Source organism: Sturnira hondurensis, unplaced genomic scaffold, assembly GCF_014824575.4.
Source record: "Sturnira hondurensis isolate 20B ecotype Veracruz unplaced genomic scaffold, ASM1482457v3 Scaffold0002597, whole genome shotgun sequence".
In the NCBI taxonomy this organism is placed as follows: Eukaryota; Metazoa; Chordata; class Mammalia; order Chiroptera; family Phyllostomidae; genus Sturnira; species Sturnira hondurensis.
This window is the reverse complement of record NW_028075228.1, coordinates 4,773,845-4,797,907: the sequence shown is the minus strand read 5'-3', so window position 1 is coordinate 4,797,907 and position 24,063 is coordinate 4,773,845. Positions and strand designations below refer to the sequence as shown.

General features: G+C 50.3%; 1 protein-coding gene across 3 annotated transcripts; it reads left to right on the top strand.

The window, feature by feature from the left end:
* Positions 1-6,883: 6,883 nt before the first annotated feature.
* Positions 6,884-22,807, top strand: KLHL36 (kelch like family member 36). 3 transcript variants are annotated; one of them, XM_037040274.1, is made up of 6 exons: positions 6,884-7,042; positions 7,364-7,469; positions 9,632-9,707; positions 13,936-15,009; positions 16,515-16,672; positions 17,499-22,807. In XM_037040274.1, the coding sequence occupies exons 3-6, from the start codon at positions 9,645-9,647 to the stop codon at positions 18,052-18,054; spliced, it is 1,851 nt and encodes a 616-aa protein (XP_036896169.1). In that variant the 5' UTR covers positions 6,884-7,042; positions 7,364-7,469; positions 9,632-9,644; the 3' UTR covers positions 18,055-22,807. The 3 variants fall into 3 exon arrangements, with proteins under 3 accessions (XP_036896169.1, XP_036896170.1, XP_036896171.1); XM_037040275.1 differs by lacking the exon at positions 7,364-7,469; XM_037040276.1 differs by lacking the exons at positions 6,884-7,042; positions 7,364-7,469 and adding an exon at positions 7,501-7,982.
* Positions 22,808-24,063: the final 1,256 nt, after the last annotated feature.

The window sequence follows — 24,063 nt, the reverse complement described above, 5'->3', positions numbered from 1 at the left end:
AAAAGCAGCTTGCAGCCCTTCAGTTAACCTGCCAGCATCCTAGGTAACTGGTTAGCTGTTTGTATGCTGGCATACAATGGCCTGGGTTCCTTATGCTGGCTGCCACACTTACCGGCTGTGTGAAATTTGATGTGCCATCCAATTGTTCAAAACTTCAGTTTCCTCACCTGTAAAATGGGGATAATAGCATGGACCCTTTAGGTCACAGCAAGGACTCCACTAGTGATCAAGAGAGTGTTTGCACATGGCCTGTGTGTTACCCACAATTAACTTATGGCTACCTTGCCTAGACACCCTCCCACACCCTTTTTTGTGCCATTCTGTGTGTCCCTCCCACACCATTCTGTGTGTCCAGATGACATGCTTCTTTACAAAGGTATGACATTTGTTTCTGAACTGAGGTATTGACAGTGGAGATAACATGAGCCTCACACGTTCTGCTTTGGTAACAGTTCCAATTGAATCATCTAAAGTCATAGTCACACAGGGCCCCACACTCACAAAGGTCCCACACTTGGTGTTTAACGCTCTGTGACTGTTGTCTTAAAATCTTTAATGATTCCATCTTTTGAATTTGTTGTGTAAGCAAAGCCTGATGGGACCTCAGAGCATGTGCTAAGGGCTTGGAGCCTTGCTTCACACGGGATCCCATCTCTCCTCACCCCTCTACCTCACCAGGATGGTTATTGGCCAGCGGCGCCTCTGTCCCTGCCCTGTGATCGGGGTCACCCAGAGGGGGCCTGGGCGCAGGCGCAGGAAGGCGTGAGGCCCCAGGTGCCTGTGAGGGTCTGACAGTCCCACAAGCTTCCCTGTACCAAAGGGAGCACGACATGAAATGGCAAATAAAATGCACCATGACAGGCTGAGAAAGAGAGACAGTGGAGGAAAGGAAAAAGGTTCCTTCCTGCTTTGTAAACAAGGGGACCTCCATTTTCATTTTGCACTGAACCCTGCAAATTATATAGCTGGCCCTGGTTTTATCTGATGGTGCCCAAACCTCAGAAGTGACAGGGTACTAAGCCACTGTCAGGGAGTTCCTACTAGTATAGCCTTTGGGGGTGGGGGAGGTCAGAGCCTTACAGATACGTATACCTCGGACCCACAGGTCCACTTCACCATCAGACACATGCGCAAAGGTGCGTATGTGAGAATGTTCCCTTGGCATTATTTGCATACAGTATGAAACCAGCCAGGTGCCCAACAATGAGGGGAGATGAACGCATGACCCAAATCTAGGGATCAGATGCACTATCACAATCATATTGTAGAAGAGAACTTCCTGACAGGAGGAAAACTCATGATATTTGCAAAAGGAATAAAAAAGCAGTTACTGCCCTGGCTGGTGTAGCTCAGTGGATTGAGCGCGGGCCTGCGAACCAGACGATCGCAGTTCGATTCCCAGTCAGGGCACATGCCTGGTTGCAGGCCAGTTCTCAGCAGGGGACTCACAAAAGGCAACCATACATTGATATTTCTCTCCTTCTCTCCTTCCCTTCCCCTCTAAAGATAAATAAATAAAATCTTTTAAAAAAAATAAGCAGTTACCCAAAGGCCCACACTGCCTGACTTCATTGTCATGGATGCATGCAGAATATATATGCGTGGGGAAAATACTGGGCTGATTTACGCTTAAATGCTGACAGCTGTTCTCCTCAGGTGGGTGATTTTCTTCCCTTTGAACACGTCTGTGTTTGCCAAGATCTCTGCATGGAGCGTGCGTCCCTTTTATCCTTGTGCAGAAGCACCACAGTGCAGAGAGCAAGGTGGAGGCAGCAGAATGTGGAGCCAACTGCCCGGGGTTCAAAGCCCAGCTCTGCGCTTTATGAGCTCTGTGATCTTGGGCAAGTGATTTAACTTCTCTGGACCTCAGTTTCCTCATCTGTAAACAGGGAAATTGACAGTACTTTCTTCAAAGGGTCAAGGAGATTGAGTTAACATGCGCAGGGAGCTTAGAGCAGTCCAGCACATTACATGTAAGTGTTATTATAGTAAACAAGTGGAAAAGATAAAGAGACAACACTATTGCCACTTATTATTTTTGGATAGTGCAAAAGGACATGGTTTATTACATGGTTTATTTTTCCTTTTGGATTTTTATGTATTTTTCAACTGAAGATGCATTACTTTTTTAACTTGAGAGAAAATGCTAATTACAGAAAAGGAGGTGAAAGGGCAGGTCACTAAGGGGTGTTGGGGAAAACAGGGTAAAGTTAGGCTGGCCAAGTCTGCGTGTTTTTCAGGCCAAGGTCACATGTGGGTTCCTCAGTTTGTCTCTTACTGCAGGCTTCCCCCCAAGGTTGTGAATCTTCTCATGCATAAAGAACCCAACATCTGGGAAATAGATATCAATGTCAAGCTATAGGCCCTTAAAGTGTCTATATCTAAATCTCTCTAGACAGATATAGAAGATCCATATATACAGATATATAGTCACATTTATATTTATCTATTGCTAGGGAATCTTTAACTATAACCATAAAAACATACATCCCACCCAAACACTCTGAATACAATTCTAACACAAGACCAACCACAATTTGCTTATTTACTTGTTTGCCTCCTTCCCAAAGATCCCTGAAAGTGTCTTCTTTCTATCCCTGGCAGCTCCCACCATGCCTGCCAGATAGCAGGAAGTCCCTAAAAGTCTGCTGAATGAATTAATAAATGAAGGAGTGTGTGAATTTATTTAATAGCAGAGATTTGTGTGTCAAGATACAGACACAGAGCAAGATGTGGGATCTGATTTGTTTGCGGTGGAGAGGGGTCAAGGAAGGGTCAAAGATGAGCAAGTAAGGCTTTGGAGTACAAATGATGTCTGAATAGAGTATTGAAGGGTGCCCTGACTGGTGTAGCTCAGTGGATTGAGCGTGGGCTGTGAACCAAAGGGTCACCAGTTCGGTTCCCAGTCGGGCACATGCCTGGGTTGCAGGCCAGGTCCCCGGTGGGGCCCTCTAGGAGGCAACCACACACTGATGTTTTTCTAACTCTCTCCCTCCCTTTCCCTGTCTAAAAATGAATGAAATCTTAAAAAAAAAAAAGTACTGAAGGGTGAACACGTATTTGTCCTCATAAAAAAGTGGAGAGAGGACTTCCGCCAAGATGGAGGCATAAGTGGAAACACTGTGCCTTTTCCCACAACCAAGTTTGAATACAACTAAGGTTTGGAGAACAAAGACATAGCCACAAAACAGAAAATCGAATTATACGGAAGTCCGACTAAATCTAACCGTTCAACGGGGACGGTAAGAAGGGCGGAGCTAGCAGCAGAGCAGGGTCGGGCAGGAAAGATCCCCCGACCTAGGCGCACAAGTGGCCCGGACTCAGTCAGGGTGTGGGGCAGACTGACCGAGGTCACACATTCCCGCACAGTGAGATGGACCACGCAGGCCCCAGGGGGCGAGGGCTGACGGTGGTGGCACACTCGCGTGCAGTGGGACGAAATGTGTGGGCCTGGTCATGGTGGCAGCTGTCCCACCTGTGGGGGCCGAAGCAGGAGACGCAGACAGATGCCACCATTTCTCGTTGACCCCGCCCCCACATTCAGCGTCACAACCCAGCGACTGAGTTGCCCTGCTCTGGTGAACACCTAGGGCTCCGATCCTGCTACAGAACAGGCACGAACAGCCCAAAAGATGGCGCAAGAAGAACTCAAAGTCCCAGAGCCCATAACTCTAAGCGACCAAGAGATTGCCAGCCTCTCAGAAGCACAGTTCAAAACACTGTTTACCAGGATGCTCACAGAACTGGTTGATTATAGTCACAAATTAGAGGAACATATGAAGGCTAAACTAATTGAAATGAAGGGAGATGCACAGGAAACCAATAGTGATGGAAAGGAAACTGGGACTCAAATCAATGGAATGGACCAGAAGGAAGAACAAAACATCCAACCAGAAAGGAAGGAAGAAATGAGAATTCAAAAAAATGAGGAGAGGATTAGGAACCTCCAGGACATCTTTAAACATCCCAACATCAGGATTATAGGGGTACCAGAAGGGGGAAAGAAACAGCCACGAGTGGAAAACTTATTTGAACAAATAATAAAGGAGAACTTCCCCAGTCTGGCAAAGGAAATAGACTTCCAGGAAATCCAGGAAGCTCAGAGAGTGCCAAAGAAGTTGGACCCAAGAAGGAACACACCAAGGCACATCATAATTACATTAGCCAAGACCAAAATGAAGGAGAGAATCCTAGAAGCAGCAAGGGATAAGGGGACAGTCACCTACAAAGGAGTACCCATCAGACTGTCAGCGGATTTCTCAAAAGAGACCTTACAGGCAAGAAGGGGCTGGAAAGAAGTATTCCAAGTCATGAAATCCAAAGACCTACAGCCAAGATTGCTTTATCCAGCAAAACTTTCATTTAGAATGGAAGGACAGATAAAGTGCTTCTCAGATAAGGTCAAGTTCAAGGAGTTCATCATCACCAAGCCCTTATTATAAGAAATGCTAAAGGGACTTATAAGAAAAAGAAGATGAAAAATATTAACAGTGAAAGGACAGCAAACTCACAGTTATGAACAACCACACCTAAAACAAAAGCAAACCTAGAGGACAGCTAGATCAGGAGTGGAACCATAGAAATGAAGAACACATGGAGGGTTAGCAACAGGGGAGTGGGAGGAGGAGAAGGGGGGAGAAGGTACAGAAAATAGCATAGATGGTGGGTAGAAAATAGATAGGGGGAGGGCAAGAATAGTATGGGAAATATAGAATCTAAAGAACTTGAGACACGTGGTTATAAACTAAGGGGGTGAGAATGGTGGGGGAGGGAGTGTGTGGGTGGAGGGGAATGAAGGGGGGGAATAGAACAACTGTAATGGTATAATCAATAAAATATATTTTTAAAAAAAGTGGAGAGAGCCCAGGCTGGTGTGTCTCAGTGGATTGGGTGTTGGCCTGCAAATCAAAGGGTCGCTGGTTTGATTCCTAGTCAGTGCACATGCCTCAGTTGTGGGCCAGTTCCCCAGTGGGGGGCCCGCAAGACACAATCACACATTGATGTTTCTCTTCCTCCTTCCCTCTTTCTCTAAAAATATATAAATAAATAAAATCTTTTTTTTTTTAAATGGGGAGAGAGATGGGGCAGTGACACCATCATTTAAAAGATCCTCTAGGTGATTCCAGGGCTCACTCCCTTTAATTTAATATATATATACATTTTCCCCTATACATTTGTTTCTAAACAAATCAACTTTTTTGTATTTTATTTACTTACTCTTAGAAAGAAAGGGACAGAAACATCCATGTGTGAGAGAGACACTGATTGGTTGCCCCTTGCACATGCCCCAGCAGGGGACCTGGCCCACAACCCAGGCAAGTACGCTGACGGGGAACCAAAACCGATGGCGACACCCAACCAACTGAGCCACACGCGTCAGGGTTGAACAAATTAATATTTAATACAAATCCCAGACATAAAAAGTAAAAAAAAAAAATCCCACAAAGGTAACCCTTTTCAGAAAGATGTAGGATGTGGATGCACAACAGACTAAACTAGGGATGGGAAGGCCCATTCACAGACGAAGCCACTGAGGCTCAGAGGCAAAGCTCACTCAGAAGAAAGCAATGGAACTCCCCCACGGCCAACCCGCCCCTCCTGGAGCCTAGACACACAATCCTGCCACCATTGCACAAATCTCTGTTATATCCTTGCTTTGCAGCAGAGGCAGCCTCTGGTGAGATGTGCTCTAGACAGGGTGGGGACGGCGCCAGGCCAGCCTGCTGAGGGGCTCCAGGGCACGTTGCGGGGACCCATCTGATGGGCCCAGTGTTGTGTCTAGAAGAGAAGGAACAAAGAAAGGCCTTGAGGATGTGCCTGGTCATGCTGACTCTCTACCTTTTTTTTTTCTTTTCTGGCCCACCTTCATTGGCTGCATCTAGCCATGCTTTATGTGGCCCTGGAAACACGCTCTAGACACTTTCAGAAGACAGGGAACAGAAAACCAGGAAGAGAGAGGTTTGGGTTTTTGTTACAGCTTTATTGAGATACAAGTCCCATATAACACCCAGTGGCTTTTAGTTTATTCAGAGTTGTGTGATAATCAATAACGATCTAATTTCAGAACATTTTCATCACCCTCTATAGAAATCCCTTATTCTTTACCACCCCCCCCCCTTCCCAGCCCCCTCTCCCCCAGCCCCTGGCAACCACTTAATCTACTTTCTGTTCCTACAGATTTGCCTGTTCTGGACGGTTCATACACACGGAATCATGTAATGTGTGTTCCTTTGTATCCACCTGGCTTCTTTCATTAAGCATAATGTTTCAAGGCTCATCTATGCTGTATGTAGCAGGAGCTGTTTCACAAACGGTCAGGTTAATTGGTGATGGTTAACTTCATTCATTCCACAAATATTCACTGAACCAGCAGCCCTGGCTGAGCCCAGCCATAGACCCAGTCCTGGAGGGTTTCTACGGGGGAGACAGACAATAAGCCAATGAGAAAGAAAGTGATTTAGAATATTAGATGATGGTAGGCGCTAAAGTAAGGTGTAAGGCTAGAAGAAGGGTGAAGAAAGAGAATGTGACTGAATAGAAGGTCAGCAAAGGCCTCACTCTAGGGTGAATGCGGGGGACTTTCCAGCGAAGCCTGAAATCAGGTGAGAGAGCGAAGATGCCATCGCGACGTTCGCTTCCCAGCACTCAGCTGCTGTACACTTATCAGGTCCCCGGGGCCGGGGGCCGGACCTGTCCTGTCTCGTCCACGCCGTGTCCCTGCGCCTGGCACAGTGGGAGACACGGAGCAGGCGGAGTGACTGTGGCAGCCTGGGGGCCGCGGACCGAGCGGGGAGCCGGCCGCACAGCCCCGCGCACGCCGCCCGCCCCGGGCGCAGGCCCCGCCTCGGCGCCGCCTGAGCCCACCTCCTCTCGGCCGCCGCCATTGGCCGCGCGCGCCTCCGCCCTCGGCCTTGCACTTCCTGGCGGAGCCATGGCTGCGCACCGGTTCGGCCCCGGGGCTCCTGTGCCAGCGCCCCGCCGCCCCGCCAGTCCGGCCCCGCCGCCGGGGGTCTCGGCGCCGCGCCCGTAGCGCGCCTCCCAGGTGGGCCTCCGCCAACACGCCTCGGGCGCGGGACCGACCGGGCGCCGCGCGCCGTCGGGGGGCGGGGGGCGGGCCTGCTCGGGGACGACCCCAGCCCCTGCCAGTGCGACCCCCGTCCGGCCCACTCGCGGCCTCCCTTTGTGCTGGGGGAGGGTGTGCGGTGGCGCGGGGGGAGCCGGGGGAGGGGCGCCGCCACCCCCGTAGGTGGGACAGGTGCGGCCTGTGCGGCCGGTCCTCGCGGCCCAGGTGAGTGTCCCCGCGTCCCGCCTCGGGCACCGGCCCGGGTTACGTCCCGACTCCGCCTTCTCCGCCTCCTCGTAGCCGGCTCGAGCCTGCCTAGGCGGCCGTTGTGCCGGCAGTTCCGCCAGGGGGTGCCGGGTCCGAAGGAGCCGCACAGCAGCGTCCCCGGAGACTCTGCCGGTGACTGGTGAGTGCTGGCGGGCAGCCGCGTCCATCTCCCCAACGTGTGTTTACCCGAGCGCTGAGGTCGAGCAGGTTCGGGGTCGAAACCCGGGTAAGAAAGGTTAGAGCAGAGGTTCCCTGGGGGCCCTCCCGGCCGGACGTGCCCCGTGTTCCCGTGTTTACGAGAAGATCTTTTATGCATAACTGGGAATCGTCGCTGGCCGTGTGGATGGCCTTGATCCGCCTCGTCTGCTTCCAAGGAAGCACGAAGGCAGCAGACACCCAACACTTGTAGAAATCGGCCCCAACCCACTTGCCCGGAGACAAAAGGGAACCTACATAAGGGGAAACTCTCTCTAGAAATCTTGGCCTAGAAAAGAAAGCTTTTAGCACTCAGGGCGAACGGAGCCTTGGCTGTCTGCCTGGAGTGGTGGAGAGAGGGACCTGCAGCTTTCTGTGGTCTGACCTTGGGTGAGCCCCTCCTCCACCGGAGCCTAGGTGTCAGAAATGACGGGGCCAGCTGCCTTGGAGGGTGAAGGTGAATCAAAGAAGGCAGGGGCGAATGTGGTTTCCTTCCCTTCCCTCTCTGAGCCCCCAATCTGCTTAGGGGTCTGTCAGAAAGGACAGGGGTGGCTATAGCTGGCCATTGTCCCAAAGTGGCTAATTCGTCAGAAGTCTAATCTCTTCCTTCCCCCCATGCAGCTGGACAGCATGGACTGTACCCGAAGTTACTCTTTTGGGAACACTGTAGGCCCTGGTGTGTCCGCAATTATCTTGAAACAATGGTGACTTCTTGTTACCTTTTTTTAATTAGCAAAGGCTGTTTGTTCAGTAGGTAACAAATGGACTCTTCTCAACCTGGATAGCAGGGGAAGAAATCCTCTTTAAACCCTCAGTCCCAGTATGTAGCTTGTGCCTGCATCGCTGGCCTAGCCCTACTTCTGTGTGCCCCCCTTTCCCCCAAAGTCCCCCAAAGCCCCCCAAAGCCCCCCAAAGCCCCCCAAAGCCTCCCAAAGCCTGCCTCTGTGCTGTCAGTGAGTTGCTTGGCATTGCAAAGCTTGCAGAAACCTTAACGTCACCTGGCACACCAGCCCATTTCATAGACGCGACCGTGAGGACGAGAGAGGTTAACATTCTTGTTTATCCTGAATGTTCCAGGCAGGGCAAAGGCCCCAGAAGGTTTCCTGCCTGCATACTTGTGTGTGTTCGTTCGTTCTTTCTTTCTCTTTCTTTTTGTCTTCCTTCCTGCCTTCCTTTCCTTTCCTTTCCTTTCCTGTCCTGTCCTGTCCTGTCCTTTCTTTCCTTTCAATTTTTTATGGCCAGGTGGAATAGCCTAGTGGTTGAGTGCATGGAAGCCACGCTGGGTTGGAATCCCAACTCTGCCAGCTCCTTCCTGTGTGGTGCTGTCTAGTTCCTTCCCCTCACTGCTATCAGTTTCCTCCTCCACAAACTGAGAGAAGTAATAGTGCTGGCCCCATGGGGTTGTTGTAGGGATTCAGTGCCCTACACTCTTAAGTGCTTCAGAAAGCACTTAAACCAGTACCTATGTCTAGAACATGTTTTACCTGTCATCACTGCACCACATCCTCACCTTCATCATATTTTAGAAGTATGACACTCTCAAAGACTTGGTCACATTTGGCACAGCATCACAAGGAAGGGCCCAGGTTTGGTTCCCAGCTGTTTACCAGCTTTGTGACCTTTAACTCAGTAACCTCATCTGTGAAATGGAACACGTGACATCAGCCTGGCCAAGTAGTTGTGGGGGTTAAATGAGACAGCACATGTAAATAAATCCCACAGCTTGGTTCCAGGGTCATTGTCTGGGCCCTGAAATGATAACTCTTGTCATTATAGCCTTGGTCTAGCTACAGGCCTCTATGAGATCAGGCATCAGAAGGTAGGTATTTGTAGGAGGTAGTTTAGCTAAAGACATGGTTTTGTTGGATTTTAGATGCCAAAGGAACCCTTGTTAAATGTTCTAATTCTAATAACCTGATATTTTCAACTCACGGCATCCGAGTTGCTTGTGTTGATGGGACACTGCTTCCTCGCCCTCTGTCTTCCATGTGAGCATGCGACTGCTTTCACCCTCGCCGTTGCTGTTGTCCAGCAGAGCTCGCAACTGATGCACGATCTGGAGTCGTTACTATCACTGTGTGCTCAGAAACCCTGTTCTTGTTGTAGGACTGTGTCCTCTATGATGGAGGGAAGCCGGCAGACAAGAGTGTCTCGACCCTACAAGATCAGCGAATCTTCAAAGGTCTGTGGATGGTCGCTCGCCACCTGAGCAGAGTGCCTAGGAAGTGGGACATTTTTCTGATGAGCTCATTCTGAACGGACGGGCTGATTTTTTGTTCTTGGTGGTGGTGCTAATCTCCTTAGAGGCAGCACAGGCCAGGAGTGGAGGAACCATAAGTCAGAGAGCTGGGAGTGTGAGGAATGTTAGAGACCCGACTCAGTTATTCTGCACCTCACCCTTGAGGTGGGTGGGACAGGATAAACGCTGTGGGATTGCCATTCCCCTCTCGGGGCGCAAGAGCTCCAGGGACAAGTCCATTGAGAAGCCAGTGCCGACCTTACAGCACGGGGCAGAACGTTGCCTACGTTAAGGTCCCAGGATCTTCCCCCATCGTGACTTTCTGAGGTCCCAGGACTGCATGAGGGTGGACCTCATGGTAGCTGGACTACCAACCTGTGTTACACTGACTGTATCAAAGTCACGCTGGGAGAAGGTGAGGGGGAAGGCGTCTCGCTAGAAATGCGTATCTGGCCCCACCCCAGACCCGCTCAACTAAAATCTGAGAGCTGGACCTGGGAATCTGTACCTTCAACAAACTCCTGCAGGGCCTGGCAGCAGCCCCTCCCTGCAGCTGCTGGAAGCAGAAGACCAATCTTCTGAACAGCTCTCCACTACACCTGCCTCTTTATACTCACCAGTAACACCACCCTTCCCTCTTTTGGAGACTAAATTTTATGGTTATCTTCGATCAGCATTTTCAGGGAGTGGAATCTGTACCTTTCCCCCAAGAGAGTGGAATTGGTTCTTGGGATATGGAAAGAATTTTACCTGTTATGACTGAAGCACAGCTATGCATATAGTTACATGCATAGATAATCAGAATATATGTGGTGTTAATAATTCATGGGGGCTATTAGAAAAAATACCTTCAAAGACTGAAAAAGAAGGTTGAGAAAGACCCCATTAGATAAAGGGAGTTGTGAGCAGATTATAGATTTGAGGAAAAATGAGAGAAAGAGGTTCTACAGATATGCATAAAAGAAAAACAGGGTGTAATTTTCAGAAGAGGTTGATTCTCTGGAGAAATGGTCTCCTGTTTCCATTCGCGCTTACTGAGAAGGCGCTGCCAAGCCTGGCTTTATCTGCTGTGAAAACCCAGGAAGGTCTCACTGCTGTCTCAAAGGGGCTTTGTTCCAGGGCTTGGCTGAGCAGACAGCGCAGCTTTCTAAGTTTGATAGCGCTGGAAATCTTTGTTCCTGAAAGCCAGATTCTGAGTTGCTTTCTTTCTGAATTGAAGCTTTTAGAAGTAGGGTTCTCTTGGTTGATTGTAGTTATGTCCCTAACTGTAAGTGTACCTTGATTTTCTAGCCATCAACACACTCATGTAGCCTGAACCCAGAATAAAAATTAAAATTAAAAAAGATAATAATTGCCATGCCCCTCCAGTCTGTACATTGCCACTCTCCCAATTTCCAACACTGCAGGTTTGCCCGCCCTTGAACTTTGCATAAATGAGTCAGGAGGTAGGTGCTCCGGTGTGCCTGGCTCCTTTCACTCAGCATTATGATCTGAGACTCGCCCCGGTTGCTGTGTGTGGTGGTAGATTGTCCCTTCTCAGTGCAGCAGAATGTCCTATTGTGTGACCATCCCTGTTCATGTGTCGGCTCTAAAATGTGTTGATCCATTTCGATGCCGAGTGCTTTTTTTCACATGAAATCCCCATTCCTGCTGTGTCTGTCCAGTGTTAGCTCCTGAGCACCTGTTTCTTCACCCACCTTGCCTTGCCTTTGATCAAGTCCCTAATGTAGGAAATGAAGGGATAAACAGGGCTAATACCATCAGAGAATGTTGGGAGCTGGGGGCTCCGAAATTATGTGAAATGCTGCTGTAAAAGGGACATCTCTTCTTGATGTTTCTTTAAAATTGGGAAATCATACTGGTCTGATTTTTGAAAGTTCTCATCTCTGCAGCTGCATTAAAATAATCGGAAACGGGCTGTAATAGAGACCCAGGTACAGAATTAAATGTGCCTACTTAGCATGGAGACCCAGCTTGAGAAGCAGCGCTGCCCTTTTCCATGTCCTGGCTCACTGGAGCAGATGGTTCCCCTCGGCAGCTGTCATCCGGGGCTTTCCCTGATCCCTGCCCCTTGGGGCTGTTTCTCTTTTCACACAGCAGCCTGGGGTCACGTGTGTCCCCATTTAAGTGTGGAGCACCCCATCAGCTTAGAGACAACCAGGGGCACCGGGTGGGCAGACAGCCCACCCGATGCCCCTCACTCCCTTCTCTCGGGACACTGAGCTTTTACTATTAGAGGACAGCCTGCTGCTGTGGCGCTTTTTAATTTCCTTTCTCCAATCCACACCCCAGAGGGGCTCCAAGCCAGAGTGTGTTGGAGCCCAGGCCGTTTCTGCTTAATGAGAAGCCCAAACCAGCTAACCTTGCTTCCTCTGCTACTAAGCAGAGTAGATGGAGTTATCCGTGTACGCAACCTGGGAGAAACCATCCCGTAACAGAAGAGCGGCGGAGTCTGGCTCTGCGAACTTGGATGGGGAGGAAGCTGTAGGCAGTACCCGTCTGGTGTCCTCGTCAGAGTGTGAGGTCATTGTCCACTCCCGTAATGTAGACGGAGCAATTGATGTTGGAATTAGCAGATGAGGCAGAACCATAGGGAAATAAGGGACCTCAACCGCAGATGCGCCAGAAGCAATAAAGAGCAGATTTGGAGGGGAAGAGAGAAACGAGACCCACTGCTCTAGGACACGTGTGGACAAGGAACCTGTAAGAGTTCGGCAACTTGTAAGCCGGTCGCACAGCTGCTCACAACTACTAAGCCCTCAGCCCATCTCGCTTCCTCCCACCACCTCCCCTTTTCACGCTCTGCGCCCAGCCAGCCCTTCTCCTCAGTTGCTCTCAGATCGACCGGCTCCCTAGTTGATATTTCTGAATGGCTTGTTTTTCTCTATATCGAAATTTTCTTGTTGTTTTTGTAGTGAGGAAATAAGGAAGTGCCCAGTATCCTGAAAGCCAAAAGCATGATTAGTCCTCTGTGCATCTAGAGACGATTGCCTAGGTCTGACATATTTTCATGTCCTCAAAAGCACATGCCAGGCATATAGCACCCAGTAGATGCCTCCCAACTTAAATTTACAGAATTGATTCATATGCATTATTCGTATTAATTGATTCATTAATTCCAGTGTAGTGTGGTGATTATAGGTTTGGGCTCTGGAATCAGGCCTAGGTTCAAATCTTAGCCCTGCCACAGTCACTAACGGGCTTTGAGCAAGTTTCTCAGTTTCTCTGACCTCATTTTTCCTCATCCAGAAAATGAGCATTATGATAATAGACGTTCCCTTGGAGGGTTTTTGTGGTGCTCCAATGAGAGTGCAGGTCAAGTGCACAGCACAGTGCAGGGTACAGATAAGCCCTCAGGAGAATACAGTGTTCTCACATTTTACGTACATCGTATCTGTTCAGACTCCAGCAATGGGCGGCAAAGCCATGTTTCTGAAAGTAGGATCTCCAGAGCACCTTGGTTTGGATCACTAGACATGGAAGTCTCTGTAGCATGACCACATGCCTTTCTAAGGCACAGAGAAAGCTGTCCTCTTCAGCACAGAGCCTCAGTGGGGACTGACAATCACAACAGCTTCCCTCGAGCAGGCTCTGTGCCATGACCATCTCATTAACAACTCCCCGCCCCCGGGACCCGGGTGGTGACTACCCTCACCCTCACTTGTACGGTGAGGGAATGGAGGCTCAGAGCCTCCTTGTGGCTCAACCAAGGGCACACAGCTGGAAGGCGGCAGGGCTGGGGCAAACCCTGGTCCTGTCTGACTGTAGAGGTTATGTCTGGAGTCGCTTCTCCATCCCGACAGGACAGCACTTTAACAGTCTCCTGACCCACAGGAAGAATGGGAGGGAGGAAAGGAAGAAAGAAAGGACACTTTTAGGAATCTGATTCCTAAAGAAGGAAAAGAGGGAAATGAGGAAGAGAGGAAAGAAGGAAGGAAGGTTGCTTTTAGGAATTTTCATTACCGAGAAGGAGAAGAAGGAAGGATGTGTATAATCCATGCACACACTTATTTCCTGCAGTGCACTCTCTCTTACTTCTCATTCTCCTTCAGTCGTCTGTGTTTAAAATGCTGAGCGTGTCCCACCAGATGGACTCCTGCAACTGTGGGTGGGTTGCGGTTGGTGCGCTTCTTCTCTTTGGGCCCGGGTGCAACCAGATGCTTTTCCACAGGTATACCGCTGGGCTGAGCACTCAACTACAGTGCTGCAGCGGCTGAATGAGCAGCGTCTACATGGCCTCTTCTGTGACATTGTCCTGGTGGCCGACGAGCAGCGCGTGCCAGCTCACCGCAACCTGCTGGCTGTGTGCAGCGACTACTTCAATTCCATGTTCACCCTGGGCATGCGTGAGGCCTTCCAGAAGGAGGTGGAGCTGATTGGTGCCTCCTACATTGGCCTCAAGGCCGTGGTGGACTTCTTGTATGGCGGAGAGTTGGCGCTGGATGGAGGCAACATTGACTACATCCTGGAGACGGCCCACCTGCTGCAGATCTGGACTGTGGTGGATTTCTGCTGTGAGTACCTAGAGCAGGAGGTGAGCGAGGACAACTACCTGTATCTGCAGGAGCTGGCCTCCATCTACAGCCTCAAGCGGCTGGATGCCTTTATCGATGGCTTTATCCTGAGCCACTTCGGCACACTGTCCTTCACGCCCGACTTCCTGCAGAACATCTCCATGCAGAAGCTGTGCGTCTACCTGAGCAGCAGCGAGGTGCAGCGGGAATGTGAGCATGACCTGCTGCAGGCCGCCCTGCAGTGGCTGACGCAGCAGCCGGAGCGCGAGGCCCACGCCTACCAGGTGCTGGAGCACATCCACTTCCCACTCATCCCCAAGAACGACCTGTTGCACCGAGTCAAGCCAGCTGTGTGCTCACTGCTGCCCCGGGAGGCCAACTGCGAAGGCTTCATCGAGGAGGCTGTGCGCTACCACAACAGCCTGGCAGCCCAGCCAGTCATGCAGACCAAGCGCACAGCGCTCCGCACCAACGAGGAGTGCCTGCTATTTGTGGGCGGCGAGGTCTCTGAACGGTGTCTGGAGCTCAGTGATGACACCTGCTACCTGGACGCCAAGAGCGAGCAGTGGGTCAAGGAGACACCCCTGCCGGCCCGGCGGAGCCACCACTGTGTTGCCGTGCTGGGGGGGTTCATCTTCATCGCTGGTGGCAGCTTCTCGAGGGACAATGGAGGGGACGCAGCGTCCAATCTTCTTTATAGGTATGACCCCCGCTGTAAACAGTGGATCAAGGTGAGATTAAAGCCAGATTCTTTCTTTACTCTTGAGGACTTTCAATCTCTCTAACCTAGCCTTGACTGCCCCTCCCTTCTCTCTGGCCTTGACCAGTTCCTGCTTCTGAATAAGGTGTAATGATGAAGTGCTGATGAGCCACCTAGTTCCCACCCTCCCCTGTGCCCGCATGAGGGCTGACCTTCTGCAGGGTCAGTCCACTACTCTGGGCACCGACAGAAACATTCTACATCTGCAGTATCTGATACAGTAGCCACAAACGATTTGTGGCAACTGGGCTCTTGGAATGTAGCCAGTAGGACTGAAGGACTGAATTTTCTGTTGGATTTCACTTTAACTAATTTACATTTGCGTGTCAATGGCCGCAGGAGGCTGGTGGCGACCTTATCAGATAGCACCAGTCTAGAGAGTTCACCCATAGTTCAAACTCTTCCCTGTGGCTCGGAATCTCCGCCAAGCTCCACTTTCGGAAGGGTTTGGAGCTGCTTTAAGTAGGCCGTGAAGGCTCACACCTCTGGCAGGTGTGGCAGCTAAGTCTGGGAAGAACACAGGTCTTGGCGTGAGACCCGAGTTCACATCCCAGTTTGGCTAAACTGTGGCTGGGCATTTCAGACTTGTACCTTGCCCTCTCCAAATTTCAGCCTCTCCCTCTGGAATGGGTGGAGGGACATTGACCCTCCAGGGTCAGGGGTTGTAGCGCACTGTCCGGCAGGTGTCCGGATTGGCAGGTGTCTGGCAGTTCCTTTGCTCCACGAACACCGTTCCAGGCCACATCCATTAAAGTCGGCCTTGGTCTTTATACTTGCACCGCTGATTTTACTTAACTTGGTGTTTTTCTGAGCTCAGAACTCAGAATGGACTCTGGTGATCTTCTGTGTTAATTCTCAGAAATCTAAAACCACCCACCAAGGTGGAAGTGCTGCCGCAAGAAAGAGGCTCTGAGCTTTGGAGCCCATCCCCGAAAGTTTTGTAGCCATGGCAGCCTGGACGCACGGGCTCCACGGGGCTGTGTTGCTTTGTGTGTTTTGCTTGGATTATTTTTTAAAAAGGTGGGTTTTCTGCTTTTTCATTTCCTCTTGAGTGCCAGTTTTTGCCTGTTAACATGGATGGTGATCAGCATTAATTTAAAAACTATCTGATGAGAGTGGCAAGAGGAAAAGTGAATTTTTATTTCAGGAAATCACTAAATTAGCCGTTGTGAACTGCATGTCCTACAGGATTCAAGTATACGAGGCTGGATACATGGCCAAACAAGTTTGGGGAGCTGTGTCCTCCAGACCCTTCCTGGGGATTTGCAGGGTCTCGGGGGTCCTTGGGAACTCCGGGAAGTCCCTCCCAAAGAGCCTTCTTTCTTGACGTTTGGCTCCCTTTCCCCAAACTCACTTGGCCGCTGCCTCCCATTCCTAGTCTTGAGTGGTCCGTAGGACACCTTTGGGAAGGGATGCTAGATGTTGACGCTGTCCGGGGTCTGGGGAAGGGAAGGTACAGGTGTCATGCCTTCACAGGTGGCCTCCATGAACCAGCGTCGTGTGGATTTCTACCTTGCCTCCATTGAAGACATGCTAGTGGCCGTCGGTGGCCGGAATGAGAATGGAGCTCTCTCTTCCGTAGAGACTTACAGTCCCAAGACCGACTCCTGGTCCTACGTGGCCGGCTTGCCCAGGTGATTGGGGGTTTTGTGGCAGATTTCAAAGGTGGTGCCTGTTGGGCTACAACTCAGTCCACCTCAGTTTCTGGATTTTTCTGGCCTCTAGTTCAAGGGAGAATTTCCTTGCTTGTAAATAGCTGGGTGGGGGCTTGGTGGTGACGGGTTGGGGTTCCTGTTCTGGGCCATTCGAGTGCATGTGTCAGCTCTGCCATTGAGACAGACACCCCTCGGTGTCTGAGTCTGTTTACTCCCCGGGCTCACGGTGCAGGCCGCCGCCCCGGTGGAACCGCACAGAAGAGCTTCCCTGCCCTGAATCCCTCGTGCTCCACTCCCTCCTCCCACCCCTTCCTCCCAGCTACTGGCCACCACTGACCTTTTCTGTCCCTGTAATCTCGACTTCTCCAGAATGCCTTAAGGTTGGCACTTTGTTGCATCCCCCATTTGTTAAGTAGTTGTTCAGATACGTATGTCACCTCCACAGCGTGTGTTGCTGTTTCAGCCCTTATCAGAAGGCCAGCAGTTCATAGTTAGTGCCCATTTCTCAGGTGGGGAAATGGAGGGGGACAGAGCTGGGGATTCTTTCCCCGGCAGTGTGACTGCAAAGCTGTCTGTTTACCTGCCCTGCCCTGCCACTCCCTGTGCAGTGACAGCTGCCATCCACAAAGTAATCACAGGGTGCCTGCTCTGTGTTATCCCCTCAAATCCCCACACACCCCTGAGGGGACAGGTCGTCCCCTTTTGCAGAGGAAAAGTCTGAGGCCTTGGCAGTGGAGGTCCAGCCCAGGGCGGCACTGAGCCCCTCATCATCTCTCCATCCATCCCTCCGTTCATCTCTCCCCAGGTTCACGTATGGCCATGCGGGCACCATCTACAAAGACTTCGTGTACATCTCGGGGGGCCATGACTACCAGATTGGTCCCTACCGCAAGAACCTGCTGTGCTACGACCACCGGACAGACGTGTGGGAGGAGCGCCGGCCCATGATCACCGCGCGGGGCTGGCACAGCATGTGCAGCCTGGAGGACCGCATCTACTCCATCGGGGGCAGCGACGACAGCGTGGAGTCCATGGAGCGCTTCGACGTGCTGGGCGTCGAGGCCTACAGCCCGCAGTGCAACCAGTGGACCCGAGTGGCCCCGCTGTTGCACGCCAACAGCGAGTCCGGCGTGGCCGTGTGGGAGGGCCGCATTTACATCCTGGGCGGCTATAGCTGGGAGAACACGGCCTTCTCCAAGACGGTCCAGGTGTACGACCGAGAGAAGGACAAGTGGAGCAAGGGCACTGACCTGCCCAAGGCCATTGCCGGCGTGTCTGCCTGCGTCTGTGCCCTGAAACCGCGGCTGGAGGACAAGAAGAAGAAGGGCAAGGCCAAGAGGCACCAAGACCGGGGCCAGTGACCCCGCCCGTGCCTGCTGGGGCCTTGTCCCCAAAACCACCTCCCAAGTATCTGTAGACCAGGAGCAACTTCCTAGAACCCTGGAACCATTATGCACCACGTAGCAGCTTTTTTTTTACTTTTATGATTCTCGGTATTTCTATATCAGCGTAACCAATTAAATATTCTACGTAATTTTACATATTATCTTGCTTGAATAATTAAACCTGGGCCTAGACAGGAAATGTCCCCTTATGTCTGCTCAGGGCTTCTCCCCACATTACAGATCTTCGGGGGTCCTCCCAACCATGCCCCTGAGAGTGGCTGGGGCAGGGGTTGTGTAGAGATCCTTGGAGTGAAGCTGGAGGCTTCGGCGGGACATTTCAGGTCCTCTAGTCTCTGCCTCCCCAAACTTGACTGGTCTTTTAAAAATGCCAGTTCCTGGGCCCTGCCTCAGAATAATTGGGTCTAAAACTACCAGAAGTGGTGGGGGAGTGGCTGGAAACTGTTTTAACCAGTTCCTGGAATGGCTGAACATTGTTTGGGAGTCACTGGCAAGGTCAAGCGTAGTCCTTTTTTTAAGCGGGGACACAGGGACCCCGAGAGGGTGGAGAAGCGACCAAGGGTCACCAGCTCACCAGACCAGAAGTGAGACGTGAAACTTCTCACCTGGGAGGTGTCAGGTAACTTGTTTCTGGACACTCTCAGTTTTCCTGGTTGGCACTCTTCCTGAAGCTAAAAGGGTGCAGGTGACTGGGGAGGAAGGGGGGAGCAGGCGTGAAGCTCTTCCTAAATAGTCTGTAATTTGCCCCTTCTTGAACCTTTTTCCTAGCACCCACTGCTTCTGATGCGCTGAGCCCCTAAACTGACATTCAGTTCTCAGGAAAGGAACAGGGAGCGCCCTTGAGTTTGCCCTTGTCCTTTGTGACTCTGGCTCCTAGCAGCGTTGAAGGCTTTGACATGAGTGAGCACACGTTCATCCCTCAGAAGGCTGGGGGTCTCCCCACCTCGCCCACTCAAGGGACAGACCCTGGTCCCAGCTGTCTGCTGCTAAGTCTAAGTAGTTTTGTGCTGCTGGGCACATTCTGTAACAAGTCTTGAGCTGTTTCCTCATTCATTAAGTGACAGAGTTGAATGAAATCGTGGCCAGGCTCCTCCCAGGGTTGAAGCTGTTTCAGTCTATATAAGCTGTTAAAATATTTGGCACCTCCTTTTGAGATGTGTGACCACCGAGCGTGGATTTCTGCAGTCACTAGAGCATCAAGAGTATGTGCCCTTTAAGGAGAGTTTGAGACTCATGCCCAAGATGCTGTGTAACAAATATAATATGATGGGAGGAGAGGAATGTGATCAGGTTGGATCACAAGCCAGAGGAAGCATTGATGATCTGTACCTTGGCAGCCAACTGGTTGCAGAGAGGAGAAAACTTGAAGATGTGAGGTTAACATTGATACTAGACTATGAATCTCAGTTACCTTTATTTCTTTTTTTTTTTTTTTTTTGCCTTTACTGCACTTCCTTGCCTTGCCTTCAAGGTTTACCATGATTTTGAGAACAACCAGGAGAGCTGAGAGTGACTGGTCGTTTAAAGCTTCAGAACCCATATCATTGCCCTCCATTGCTAGTTGGGCAAGCAGTCTGCGTAGCTAGCTAGGTCCTGGTATGTGGGAGTCCCTGGAGGCTTGAAAACTGTTGAGAAGTTCTGCAAGGCACACACACAGACCAACCAAAAAGCTGCGCTCTTGTGGCATGACAACCCTTCTGTGTATTAAAGGCTCTGAAAAGTCCTGCATTAACTGCTAACCTTCCATCAACCAGCACCAAACTTCACTGAGCCTGAAACCCTTTTTTTTTTTGTCTTGTTCCTAGTCTCAGCCCTCCACGAAACATGTTTTGCAGAACTTCTACCAGCTTCGGGATAGCGTAGCACCTTTCTATTCCAGGAGAGGTTTCATCACTTGAAGACGCTTTACAAGGCAGGAAAAATATGGTCTTTTCTCCCCTGCTCAGCCCAAGTCATAAACCAAGTGGTGGTCAACCAGCAGCCAGAGGTGGGTGAGGAAGCGCTCTTAGAAAGACTGTGCTTTGTGGAGACAGATGACTTTGACCTTGGGGAGAGGGCAGCCATCAGTTTTTAGCTTAAGCCAGCTGCAATTTGGACTGCCCGGACACGTCCCAGGATGCAGGCCTCTGGCCTCTTTTCTGACTTGTGCCTTCGTTAATCACAGTGTCCCGCACTGAGTATTTTCGATGTCTCATTCCGTTATGAAGGCAGTTTGTAACCTACATGGCTTAGAAGCTAATATTGAGGTTGAGGGGACATTTCTTTTCAAGTGGACTCTTGTGGACCAACATCAAATAATTGGTGGCGGCTCCACTCACACTAAGAAAGCTTTTCAAGCTCATCAGGGTCGGTGGGAAAGAGCATCCCGATCTCGGGGCTTGCGCGTGGGAACGCCAAGGGGCGGGGCCCGTGCCAGTTTTTGTCGTCTGTGCTTCGAGATGGAAGTCACTCCACTGTGCCGTCCAACTAGTGGGAGAAAATGGCTTTTAACTCGGTTTGGCAGAGCTTGGGGCTGTGCTTAGGCCGATCGATGGCCGTTTGAACTGCATAATCTCGAAGGTCTTGTTTCAAACCCAAGTGACGAAGACCCAGATTCTTGCAGGCCGCCGTCTTGAGACAAAAACGGCAACACTCGCTATTGTCCCATCAAACTGTTGATGCTTCAAATTGAACTTCGGGAATATCTGGATCAGTTGTTTTGTTTTGTTTTTTAGTCTTTCAAAATAAGGATGGTGGACTTTTATCCAGGTTTTTTTTTTTCTTTCACTTTTAAAGCACTAGACTTTTAACTTCATATTGTAGGTTTTGAGTTTGATCCTCAGTTAGAATCCAGTTTGCTTAAGACATAAATGGAGTAATGGACGGGGATAGAAAAGCTGGAGAAACCCTTATCCCTTGTGGTAGGCTTTCCGCTGTCTCAGCAACTTGCTTGTACGGATGGCTCAGTCAGTATTTTCAACGTCCTGCCCTTTGGATAGGCTGTCTGGTAGGGCTTCTAGATCTTAAGCTGAGCAGAAAACTTCATGCATGTATTATATACCGAATGTTCCTCCCCTGCCCCCGACGGGGAAGGTGACCTGGCCTCAGTGTGACTTCGTAGAAACCCCAGAAGAGAAGCCGGCCCAGAGGGGTGTTCAGTTTAGGGTGGGAACCCAAATGCCAAATGGGGGTGGAGTCCCTCTCCTGAGGTCCAGGGTCTCTGTGAGTTCAGGTGAGTTCACCTGTGGTTCAAAGCCCCTGGCTCCACGTGTGACGTTTTGGCAATGTGGGCAATGTGGGATGGGGGAGGATCCCCACCCCCTTACAGAGTCACTAGCCTGTCTCTACCCAGCATGGCTTGGCTAGCTGCAGCCTGAGCAGCACCTCACAGACCCGTTAGCTCTTGGAGTTTGGGGCTAGACTCTCAAACTGCTGGTCCCTAACCTGGACAGGTAGTTCCAGCTGTGGCCTGGACATCCTCGCTGTCTCTGCAGATTCAGAGTGTCTTCAGAGGGGAGTGCAGGGTGTCCTGCAGTTTAGGACAAACCTTTGTAGTATAGGGCAGCTCCGTAGGTACTTGGAGATCCTGCCAAGCGCATCTGCCAAGCCTGGCAGTTTTTAAAGTTTTTTGAAATGTTTTGATACTTTTTGATACCATTTGCTAATAACCATTTTGTAGGTTGCCTGCCGGGGTTTTCCACCTCACCCCTATCCCCTCCCCCTTGAGCTTGCACTAGACAGCAAATGTCCTGTGGTCAGTGCCGGGACATTGCCACATGGCTTTGTCTTGGATCTTGCTCTCCTCTGTGGCTGTGATCTGATACAACTCTTGAGTTTTGTAAGGTCACACATGGCCCCTGAGTATGACCATGACTGTCTTAGGCTCCCAACTGAGCAAGAGGACACTGACTTGCCAAGAGGACACTCTTACTCCCTGAATAGAGGTCCCGCACTTCTTCCAAAGCTCCTACCTCAGCAGTGCGCACGGAGTTGAAAAGATGCCTGAGGACGGACTCATAGATCACCTTTCTCATACGGGTCATTTCTCTACCCAGGGCGTAGCTGGGGTCCCGATCCAATCTCGTCCACCCTTGTTTTAAAGAAATCGTAACGTGAAGTCCGCAAAATCTGTAAGAGTGAGCCATCCTGCACTTTATAGAATTATTGCCCTCAGCATTGGAGGATGTTCATTTCTTTTTTTTTTTCTAACGTGAATATGATTGGTGGCTTCTAAGGATGTTCTGGGGATCTCAAATTTGTTTTTGGTTGCCTTAGTTAAAGAGTTGAATGAATGTGCAAATCTGGTGAGGGTGGGGGGGGCAGCGGGGAGAACCTTGCAGGTCAGTTTTCTTTGAAAAAAAGAACTCCACCCTTTCAAAGGTACCTAAAGCCATCTTTACAGGTTTCCTTGCAATTGAAGGATGAATAAAGTCCTTTGGACAGATTGAAGTTAATCATTACCACCAGCCTTCTGTCAAAATTAGGTATTTGACGAGTAATTCATTGGGTATGTTCTGGCTACTAATGTTACCAAAATCTGTAATTGTGTGTTTGTTTTTTAATTTGCTGCCTTTGTATTTGTAACTTTATGACACTCAAAGCTTTTCTGTGTCTTATTTCTTTTTAATTAATTTCCTGCATGTTTTTTTTTTTAATTCTATACAGAGTACTCAATTCTTGAAACACATTAAAATGATTTGCCTGCTAGGGTATGGCTTACTTTATAATTACATTCCTAGTCTTGTGTGGTTATTGTAATGATCTTTAGTTTTATTTTCTCTGCCCAAATAAAAAAGAACCCCTTGCATGTTGAGACCAAATATAATTTGGAAATTAACCAGACTGCCTTTTAGTGTTGCGGGATGCTGGGACATTTTGATTCTGCTTTCATTGTGCTTCTAATTACTGTATTTTGCCAGGAATTTAATTCAGATCCTTGATTGCAGCACTAAGTCCTTTGACCTGAAATGAAACTGTTTGCTCAAATTTGTGCCAGTGGGGGGGGTAATTTGAGTAGAAAAGAAAACCAGAAGCCAGGGAAACATAGTTTATGACAAGTAATGTATTATCTTGATGAGAAGGATACAGTGTCACCTCTGTAAGAAGAGAGTTCACTTTACTTCCCTTGGGACCCAAGAATAAGAGGGTGCCCTGCCCTGCGGTGGTTTCACAAGGCCGGCAGACAAGGCCGGCAGACAAGGCCAGCCACAACTGGGCACCTCCAGCAATTCAGCCCCGGGAGGATGGTACACGGTACCTGCCGTGCCCATCACACCTGGAAACTGGGTTCAGATTGGCCTCTGAGCCAGTGAGCTGCCCCAAACGGGACACTGGCTGCCAGATGCTAAAGTCACTGGGATTCTTTCATTTCAACTTCAGGAGAATCTTAGGTTAGAAATGATACTTTTCACCCTGACTGGTATGGCTCAGTTGGCTGGGCATCGTCCCGCAAAGAAAGATTGCAGGTTCAATTCCTGGTCAGGGCACTTGCCTGAGTTATAAGTCATCCCCAAGTAATGGCTTAAAACCATAATATTCAATTATTTTTGCTGACAAATCTGGGGGTTGACTGGGTCAGCCACACAGCTCCCACCTGGGGCTCCTGTACGCCCAGCTGGGGCCCTACAGGGTCCCTTTCCCCCTCACTCCTGATCTCTCTCCCTCTGTCCCCCACCCCGCCCAATTCCTTGGGTCTCGCCTGGTGGCCCCACCCATACTTTTTATGCTCCGCCCCCGGAGTGAGTGTGGCACGTGTGAGCAGCAGCAGCCACAAGGCTTCTTCAAACGTGGCCAGGGGAGTCACAGGGTGCCTGCTGCATTCCAGTCCTTGAGGCCATCACAAAGGTACCCCAAGTTTAGGGTGGGGGAGACAGATGGCACCTCTTGCTGGAGGAGTGTCAACACATTGGGGCAGCGGGTGTGTTCCTGTGTCACCTGCCAGAGGAAGGAGGAGAAGCATTTACCCGCCTCTGCCTCCCCGGACACAGC

What these genes read in the sequence shown, in the direction of transcription:
- KLHL36 (XM_037040275.1), top strand. Translation starts at nt 9,645, where the DNA reads ATGATGGAGGGAAGCCGGCAGACAAGAGTGTCTCGACCCTACAAGATC. An exon ending in GCTGTAAACAGTGGATCAAG is followed by an intron (nt 15,010 to 16,514) that starts GTGAGATTAAAG and finishes ATGCCTTCACAG; the next exon opens with GTGGCCTCCATGAACCAGCG. An exon ending in TACGTGGCCGGCTTGCCCAG is followed by an intron (nt 16,673 to 17,498) that starts GTGATTGGGGGT and finishes ATCTCTCCCCAG; the next exon opens with GTTCACGTATGGCCATGCGG.